General features: G+C 52.4%; 1 protein-coding gene across 1 annotated transcript; it reads left to right on the top strand.

Moving 5' to 3' along the window:
- The first annotated feature begins 4962 nt into the window (after positions 1-4962).
- Positions 4963-9892, top strand: LOC123046601 (probable WRKY transcription factor 35). The gene is made up of 3 exons (XM_044469998.1): positions 4963-6112; positions 6919-7059; positions 8764-9892. The coding sequence occupies exons 1-3, from the start codon at positions 5472-5474 to the stop codon at positions 9494-9496; spliced, it is 1515 nt and encodes a 504-aa protein (XP_044325933.1). The 5' UTR covers positions 4963-5471; the 3' UTR covers positions 9497-9892.
- The last annotated feature ends 188 nt before the right edge of the window (positions 9893-10080 follow it).

Below are 10080 nucleotides of genomic sequence, written 5' to 3'. Positions count from 1 at the left end.
TGCGGAGGCGAGAGCAAGCGCGCTGAGCAAGGAGGAAGGAAGCAGAGGGAGAGAGGGAGAATGCTGGGGCGCAGCACAGAAATCCTCGCCGGGCACATTTATAAGGTCCCTTCCGAGTGGCTGACATGTGGGCCCGGTCGATCTAATCATATCTGAGAGCAGTTATGAGGACTGGATACGTGGCGAAAAAGGCGGCGCGGAGATCGAGGCGTCTATGCCCCGTCCCATCCGAACGCCGCGGTCTGCCCCGCTTCGCGCGCGCCCCCAAATTTCGCACCCCGCAGAATCCGCGAGCAACAAATTAGTCTGTCAGACGCGGTGTTTCCGGCGATCCGTCGCTCGGAGATCGTCGAAGCTCGAAAGATCACTCGACGCAAAAATAGAATGGATCGAGTCGACCGAAGACAAATTGCTCCCTGTCGACGAAGAGATTCTTTGATCCAGAACAGCGCACAACTAGAGCGCAAAGGTTAATCGGAAACGACATCAACTCCTTCTTCACTCGAAGCCTCAATCCATTCGGGGGCTAATGATGGGGTCATGTACCTAGGGTAGGGTCACGGACCTGTTCCAAGTAACTCACCCTAGGACATCCCTAGAAGAGGTCGCCTTCCAGTCGACCAACGAGGACACACTCGACCAACGAAGACTCACTCGACTGGTCTGAAGGACTCGACCACGAAGACTCACTCGACCACCAGGAGGTCAAGAGGCACTCTGCACCGCAACGGCCTGTAATTAAGTAGACTTTATGATAGTAAAGGCACTTTATGTGGGGCGTTACCAGTAACGCCCCAGACTTAACTCACCTTAAACCCTCTCCTGCGTGGGCTGGCTGGGGTCCTGGCGCACTCTATATAAGCCACCCCCCTCCACAGGCAGAAGGGTTCGGCACCTTGTAATCCATACATTCATAATCCACTCGACCGCCTCCGGGCTCCGAGACGTAGGGCTGTTACTTCTTCCGAGAAGGGCCTGAACTCGTACATCCTTTGTGCTTACAACCTCTCCATAGCTAGGACCTTGCCTCTCCATACCTACCCCCCACTCTACTGTCAGGCTTAGAACCACGACAGCTGCAGAAGCTGGCGCGAGAGGAGATGGTGCGTGGGCTCCCCAAGATCGACCACGTCGACGAACTGTGCGATGCCTGCCTCGCCGGCAAGCAGCGGAGGGCACCCTTTCCCCAGCAAGCGAAGTGGCGCGCCGACAACCTGCTTGACCTCGTGCACGGTGACCTGTGCGGGGCGATCTCTCCACCCACACCGGGGGGAAGAGGTATTTCTTGCTCCTGGTAGATGATCGGAGCAGATACATGTGGCTAGTCCTGCTTGCCTCCAAGGATCAGGCCCAAGCGGCGATCAGGTGGTACAAGGCGGCAGTCGAAGTGGAGGCGGGGCGGCCCCTGCGTGCGCTCCGCACAGATCGTGGTGGCGAGTTCACATCAGCAGTGTTCATGGAATACTCCACGGAAGAGGGTGTCAAGCGGCAGCTCACAACGCGTTACACACCCCAGCAGAACGGGGTGGTGGAGAGGCGGAACCAGACGGTGGTCTCCATGGCGCGCAGCATGCTCAAGGCGAAGGGAATGCCGGCCAAGTTCTGGGGGAAGGCAGTCACCACTGCAGTCTACCTCCTGAACCGATCCCCTACACGCAGCGTCGAAGGGAAGACACCATATGAGGTATGGCACGGCGAAAAACCTAGTGTTCAACATGTTCGCGTATTTGGATGCGTTGCGCATGTGAAGAATGCCAGGCCCATGCTCAAGAAGCTCGATGATCGGAGTACGCCCATGGTCTTCATCGGCTATGAGGAAGGGACAAAGGGCTACCGTGTCTTCAACCCGGGGACTGGGCGTGTCCATGTCTCTCGCGATGTGGTCTTCGATGAAGGCGCCTGCTGGAAATGGGACGAATCCTCACCAACATCAGAACCGTTCTCGATGAGCTACACCGTCTCCATCACCAAGCCAGAGCGCCCAGAACCCAGCGGAGCAGCAATGTCGCCGGCGGCTCGTGCGCCTACGGGGGAGCCCGTCATGCCGAGCCCGGCGAGCGGGGACCCGACCGCGAACGAGGACGTGGCGCCGCCAAGCGGGGCACACTCTGAAGATGATCCTGTAGGAGGCGTCCAGGACACAGAGCGAGGTGGGCATCCCATGCTCACTCGAAGCAAGGACGGCACACTCCAGCCGAGCACCAAGTACGACGAGGACTACGTGCACCTCGTCGATGTCGTGGACGACGACAAGACTGCAGACCTGATCTGCCTCGTCGCAGGGAAGGAGCCAGCCTCGTACCCAGAAGCTGCAGCACAACAGTGCTGGCTGCGGGCGATGCGAGAGGAGCTCGCCGCGATCGATGCCAACGACACATGGAAGCTGGTGGAACCTCCACCTGGGCAGCGGCCGATCGGCCTGAAATGGGTCTTCAAGCTGAAGAAGGACCCGTCCGGCGCCATCATCAAGTACAAAGCGCGCCTCGTAGCGAAGGGCTACGTGCAGCGCGCCGGCATAGACCTCGAGGAAGTCTTTGCGCCGGTGGCTCGCTTCGACTCCGTACGTCTCCTCACCGCGCTCGCAGCCCACCATGGGTGGGAGGTCCATCACATGGACGTCAAATCAGCCTTCCTCAACGGGGACTTGGCGGAGGAGGTCTTCGTCGCGCAGCCGCCGGGATTCGAGCTTGCTGGACAGGAGCACAAGGTCTTCAAGCTCGCCAAGGCGATGTACGGTCTACGACAGGCGCCACGTGCCTGGAATGCGAAGCTGGACAGCAGTCTGCTGTCGCTTGGATTCCAGCGAAGCGACTCCGAGCATGGCGTCTACCTGCGCGGGAACGGCAACTCCCTCTTGGCTGTTGGCGTACGTCGACGATCTCATCATCGCCGGCGCGCAGCCACGGGAACTGGGCAACTTCAAGGAGGAGATGAAGAAACTCTTCCAGATGAGCGACCTCGGGCGACTCACGTACTATCTTGGCATAGAAGTACAACAGACAGAGCGCGGCATCACGCTGTGCCAGGCGGGTTACGCGCAGAAACTGCTCGAGAAGGCATCCATGGCAGATTGCAAAACCAGCGCGGTGCCCATGGAAGCAAAGTTGAAGCTCAGCAAGGACAGCACAACGCCGGCCACCGACGCCTCATACTACCGCAGCCTGATTGGCAGCTTGTGGTACCTGGTGCAAACCAGGCCCGACATCGCGTACGCGGTCTCCTACCTCAGCCGTTTCATGGAGAAGCCCACCGTCGAGCATCTGACGGCGGCAAAGCACTTGCTGAGGTGCATTGCAGGTACTTTAACCTTCGGGTGTGTGTACCTTAGGGGGAGCAGGGATCCCCTCCTCATCGGCTACAGTGACTCCGACCTTGGCGGCGACGTCGACGACCGCAAGAGCACCACCGGCTCGCTCTTCTTCCTCGACAAGAGCCCGATCAACTGGCAGTCCACCATCATGCGAGGCGGAGTACGTCGCAGGCGCATCTACCACTTGCCAGGGGCTGTGGCTCTCTCGGTTGCTGGCTGAAGCGACGGGCACCGAGATCAAGCCGCCTGCAATTCTCATCAACAACAAATCTGCAATCCAGCTCAGCAAGAATCCGGTGTTCCACGACAGAAGCAAACACATAGAGATCCGATATCACTTTCTCAGAGACAAGGTTGAAGCAGGGAAGGTGAAGGTCGACCATGTCAACTCCGGTGAGCAGCTGGCTGATATTCTCACAAAATCACTTGGGCGTGTGCGCTTCCAGGACCTGCGCGCCAAGATCGGCATTCTCAACACTGACGGCGTGTGACAAGTTAAAGGGGGAGAATGTCAGGTTCAACCCGTCGCTCGCCGTCTTCAGTTTCGTCAGTCTTAGCAGCCTTAGGCTGTTCGTTTCTTTGTTTTCTTCAGTTAGACAGTTAGTCAGTTAAGAGTCTGTTTTATTTCCCTAAAGTCTAGGCCAGAGCCACCATGGCGTGCGCATCGTGGCGACTAGGTAGGTGCTGCACGACCGAGACTCATGGATCGTGGACGTGGGATGGCGCGTCGGAATCGGTCGTGGGAGCTGGCGTGTTCAGCGTTTTGTTTTCGTATGAATAAAAGGGCAAGAAGGCCACAGAGAAAAGCTGCAAGTTCTCGCAGCACAAAACCACTCTCTCAATCACAACACATAGCATTAATTTCTGTGAGTGGGATTTGTGAGAGAGGGGTTTGAGCATTCTTGTGTTCTTGTCTTGCATTTGTTGTATCGATGTGAGCTCTCAGTGTCGATTTGTTTGAGTGAGAGCCCATGAGCTTGTTACTCTTGAAGGCCACCACCTCCTAGACGACATATTCAAGCGTTACTATCTAGTCAGACCTTGCAGTGCTTTAAGAACTGTACAGACTAAAATTCCAGTGCGGATCAGCCAAGCAAACAGGCCAAAATTATTTCTCTAGCGGGTGGTGGGGCTGCGGGCAACCACAAACACGCCCGTAGAGGATTTTTTGCGTTTACAGTCAGGGTTTGGTCCTCCTTTCCAGAAGCGAAAAAACAAAATCCACACGCAGATGCTATCAGGATCGGTCAGGAGTCGGGTCTCGGTCAGCCAAGCCTAGAAAGGTACAAGGATGCAGCAGCGCTGGGCATCCGGCGCCCCCAGTCTGAGTTTTCACCATGCATGCTTCATATGCAGATGCATGCATGCAAAAGCAAAAGCCACGTTATTTACCGCGCGACAAGCACCCGCCGCGGCCATGCCGCCTTGCGTACGGGGCTCGCACACCTCGCTCCCCGCCCCGGAGAAAGTCAGCGTCCGTCCATCCGCCCGTCCATCGGCCTCCCGTTCCCGTGTGCACGCACATCACCCCTCCTTCCGCCCGTCCACAGAAAAATAATCCGGCCATCGCTCTCGCCCTCCTGCACCCCCTGATCTCGTCTGCCCTCACATACTTCTTTATTGTCCTCTTTGGAAGCCAACTCAAGTTACCCATCCATCCATCTCCATTTCGATCTGCTGCTAGCTCGCTTGCTTGGTGTAAAGAAAAGATAGTTCCCTTTTCCTTGGCCGCTACTAGCTCGCTGGCTAGCTAGGAGGGGTAGCCGGTTAGCCCATCATCCCTCTCACATCACATCCTGCTTCCCCTCCACCCTACCTCCTTTTCTGCAGCCCCCGCCCGGCCACGGCCACAAATAACACCAAATAAACTTGCTAGCTTGCTGCTTTGCTGCTTGCTTGAATGATTGCTAGCTTCATTCTCCAAGCAGATCGGGCCAGCCCGCTTCTCCAGCGACACCTATATCATATATAGCTAGCTCAATCGGCTTGCCACGATTCGGTCGATCCTTGATGTGGAAGAGCATGCTAGGGAATTATTGAGCGGTTGGCGGTGAAGCTCTTGAAGCTCTTGCTTGCTTGCGGCGAGCATCCACTATAGAGGAGAAGAGATCGGCGGGCCGAGGGAGTAGAGAACCCTAGCTAGCTTGCGCGCTCGCCAGCCATGTGCGACTACTTCCTCCAGAGGATGGAGGGCGACCAGGCCGGCGGCGGGGACCTCACAGACATCGTGCGGGCCGGCGGCGCCATGCCGGGCAATAACGACGGCGACGGCACCAACCTCCCGTCCACGGCCGCCGAGTGGCATCTGCAGCCCGCGGACCAGCCGATGCTGTTCCCGCCTCCGCCGCCGTCGGCGTCACCGGGGACCGGCGGCGACGTCTTCGGCGACCCTTTCGCGGGGCTCGGCGACCCGTTCAGCAGCGACTATTCGTCGGGCGCCCCCGAATTCCTGGAAGGCATGCCGGACGCCATGGCCAAAATCGGCTTCGAAGCGGGCGCCGGCGGCGGCGTCAACGGCTGCGGAGGAGGCGGTGGCCAGATGTTCGACATGAGCAGGAAGCCGCTCTTGCCGAGGGGGATGCAGATGATGCCGGCGGGAATCGGTGGTGGGATGGGGCCGAGGCTGATGCAGTCGTCGCTGTCGCCCATAGCGATACGCCCGTACCCGGCCATGACCGCGGGCGACATGGTGAAGCTCGGCATCACGCCCGGGCAGGCGGCCGGGTGCGCCATCGACGCCGCTATCGGTGGCATGCAGATGTCGTCGTCGCCGCGCAACAACAACAGCGGGATCAAGCGCAGGTTGGAACCCGGCAATACATATCGCTACCGAATAGAGCTAGATCTGGACCGATCCAAGCTAGAATTAGAAATCATCGTTGCGTTGCATGCATACCTGCATACAGTAGTAGATTTCGAAGGGAAATTTCTTCGCGCGCTCGCCTTTTTTTTCTCTTCCGCTTCTCTTTAATTCGCCCTTCTTCTTTCCGTGTTCTTCACTTCACCATGAAGAGATTATTAGAGCGAGGTGAGGAAGTTCCGAGGATTTCTCTGGATGTGACCAGAATTAATCGGCAAGATTGTGAGTAGTGCCTGGAGCTCGAAGTTTTAGGCACAAGAGTCTCCGTAGCCACATGAGATGGTGATCGGCGCGAATATTTCTGAATTGCCAAACAATGCCTCTATGCGATCGAGGTCATGTCATGTGCATCTAGACCTAGCCACTTTTCTGTACCTCACGGCCGAGAAGCTCGGCTTTTGAAACCCTAAGCAATCGCGGCAGTATGCTTTTTAGTTGGTAGTTTCCGTTAAATTTACTACTCCCTCCGTCCCAAAATAAGTGTCTTGAGCTTGGTACAAATTTGTATTAGAGCTAGCACAAAGTTGAGACACTTATTTTACGACGGAGGTCGTATTTACTTACTTTGAAATGTCTTCTAATTTTTGTTTGATTTGAAATGTCTTTATTTACTTGTAGTGATGCAACATCGCGTGTTCTTATTAACTTTTGATACCTATTTTGTGGTGTTGTGATATTTATCCTGTTTGTTGTGATATTTCTATCTATGTACTCAGTGATAACTTGCCCCATTGGTCTATGTGCACAGAAAGAACCAGGCAAGGAAGGTGGTGTGCATTCCGGCACCGACAACGGCGGGTTCAAGACCAACCGGGGAGGTGGTTCCTTCTGATCTCTGGGCATGGAGGAAGTACGGCCAGAAACCTATCAAGGGCTCTCCTCACCCAAGGTATGTACATATACTATATGAATTACTAATTAATTAACACAACTTTATATATATATATATATATATATATATATATATATATATATATATATATGTCAATTCAAAGTAATTTGATTATATTGGATCGATGCATAAGCATGGTGCTTCTAGGCATTACCAAGTCGTTGACATCTTTTCATCTATAATTAATAAAACATTTCTAGCATTGCATCGAAGTTCGGGTGCTTAATTGTGGATGAAGCTTCTGAAGTGATAAGAGTAAATAATCTTGGTTACACGCATGGTCCAACATTATATAATTCCGCAGCTCCATATTGTGTCTGCATGATCGATGCATGAACTCGCGTGCTGAAATTAATTGGAAGATAAACAAATGGGTACCTATCTAGCTAGAAAATCAACCCTCGGTCATGCAGATATAGTTCCCCCTTCTTTAGAAATGTCATTTTGGGGGTGCACACATCACATATAACAGAGAAATAATTTGTGCCATTGTATCTACCAAGATACTCCCTCCGTCCGAAAAAGCTTGTCCCTCAAACGGATGTATCTAGCACCAAGTTAGTGCTAGATACATCCATTTGAGGAACAACCTTGGGACAAGTTTCTTCGGACGGAGGGAGTAGATATAGTTGAATATGAGTGATATTCACTTATTCTTCTTCGACTGAAGCATGCCATGCCACTTCGAAGAGAAATGAAAATTCTTTCTGCTTCAATTTTCAATAACAAGTGGCCCGCCACTGGCTAGATTGAGTTTAAGGCCTTCTTGCAAATTCTCATACATGTGATATACTCATCTTTCGTAAATAATTAATACCAATTTTAAGGAGCTGTCAAAAATCTACAAACATTTTAGGTCTCAATCGACTGAGATTTTCTTAAGTATATCAGCCAATTCAAAAGCCGGAAAGGTATGGGCGCCTAAAACTATTGAAAACAGCATCCAAAATTTCTGAACTTTTGTGACATCAAACATGATCAAATTTATGAGGTGCTTGCAAAATTTCATGAACAAATAATATTTGAGGAGCTCTCGACAAAAAAAAAATCACTGCTCAAATAGTGCACAAAACTTTGAACTGTGATTTTTTTTCCTATCGAGAGTTCCTTGAATGTTTTTTGTTAACGAAATTTGCAAGCACCTCATACCTTTGATCATGTTTGATGTCGCAAAATTTTGGAATTCTTCGATTTTGTTTCATAGTGTTTTTCCAATGTGCCATGCACCAGGGATTAGAAAACCAACTCTAAAAGAAAGTGCATTTTCCCCTGAACTGAAGTTGCACTTTTCCTAATCGATTGAAACAAAAGAATATTTAGATCTAAACAGACCCATTCACAAAGGCATCAAATTTTAGTTTACATTTCATTCTTATTTTTACAGAAGCACATATCAAAAAAGAATCTGGCCCTTTTTTAGCCCAAATTTTTGTAATGCCCAGGAGATTTTGGTAGCTAACAGGCAGCACGCAGCATTGTTCTTATGAAAAACCAGACACTAGTACTACACGGAGTGGACTTACTACGTACATTCTGGCTTAGCAAAATAAAGTTGGCGCAGGCGCACAGCACTAGTTAAGGAGGCCTAGTGTTAGTACATGCAGTACTGCCACACAATATCTAAAGTTCTGAAGCAAATGATGAAGGTACATGATGAGACGATCGAGTCTAACCAAAGTTCTTGTTGATTTCAATGAATAGAGGGTACTACAGATGCAGCAGCTCGAAAGGGTGTTCAGCACGAAAGCAGGTGGAGCGCAGCAGGACTGACCCCAACATGCTCGTCATCACCTACACCTCCGAGCACAACCACCCATGGCCGACCCAGCGCAACGCGCTCGCCGGCTCCACCCGGTCTCACCACGGCAAGAACGGCGGTGGGGGCGGCAGCGGCTCAGGCTCCAAGAGCTCGCACAACGAAAAGCAGACACAGAATCAAAACGTCAAGGAGGAGAGAAAGGATCACCGGGCCGCCGCGACAACGACGGCGACGACGACCACTAGCACAGTAACTACGACGACCAGCACTTCTCCCGTCGTCGTGAAGGAGGAGACGTTGGCAGGATCATCGTCGGAAGCGCAGGCGAGAGACCAGAGAGCCCTGGACACTGTGGCAGGAGTACTGCAGCAGGTCGACCACCGTGAGCTCATGGACCACGTGTTCAGCGAGAGCTACAGGCCTATGATACCGGAGTCCGGCCAGCACCATGAGAACTTCTTTGCTGACTTCGCCGACCTCGCCGAGCTGGAGTCAGATCCCATGAGTCTCATCTTCTCCAAGGAGTACATGGAAGCCAGGCCAAGCGGTGGTGCCGGCGATCATGGTGGCCAGGAGAAGGCGGTGGCCAAGGAGCTGGATCCGTTCGACATGCTAGATTGGTCCACTACTTCTAGCACCGCAGGGAGCACGTTTGAGCAAGGGAAGAGAGGCTAAATTACTTGAGGCAGGGTTTACGCATACGGTTACACACAGTTGAGAACTTGAGATCTCCAGCTAAATAACCTTGAAGATTAATTAACTACCACAAGGTCAGCAAGGAAGAAAGATGAGACTTGTTTTTCTTCTACTTTGTTACTTTTCTTATGTTTGTTCTCTGCTTCTTCTTATTATTGCTTGTGAGAGAGATTGATTTTTTGTTCAAAGTCTAGGATATGAACGGCCTTAGGTTTGTGCCAACTTGTACTTATGCATGCGATGAGGATCATCTATCCCTCGATACTGCCCTCTTCATCTGCGCTTGTGTGTGTTTCTAGCTAAGAGTGTCGTTTGTGGTTATATATCTAACAGAACAAGTAGTACTATTTAACGATGTTGAAAGTGTTTGGACAAGAGGATAGATCAATGTGGGCCGTGATGAGTGTGACAGATGGATGACTAGGAGACCCACGTCCTCGGAGGGGATGTGAGCGTGACAGAAAGAAATCTGTGGCATGCGCTAGCGTTGCAACGGAAGCACTATGCGGCTATGCCGTTTAGGTGTGCACCACCATGACCACAGGTAAAAAAACAACTCTCTC

This window comes from Triticum aestivum, chromosome 2B (assembly GCF_018294505.1).
Source record: "Triticum aestivum cultivar Chinese Spring chromosome 2B, IWGSC CS RefSeq v2.1, whole genome shotgun sequence".
Lineage (NCBI taxonomy): Eukaryota > Viridiplantae > Streptophyta > Magnoliopsida > Poales > Poaceae > Triticum > Triticum aestivum.
The sequence above is the reverse complement of the archived record's forward strand: the minus strand, read 5'-3'. Positions and strand labels throughout refer to the sequence as shown.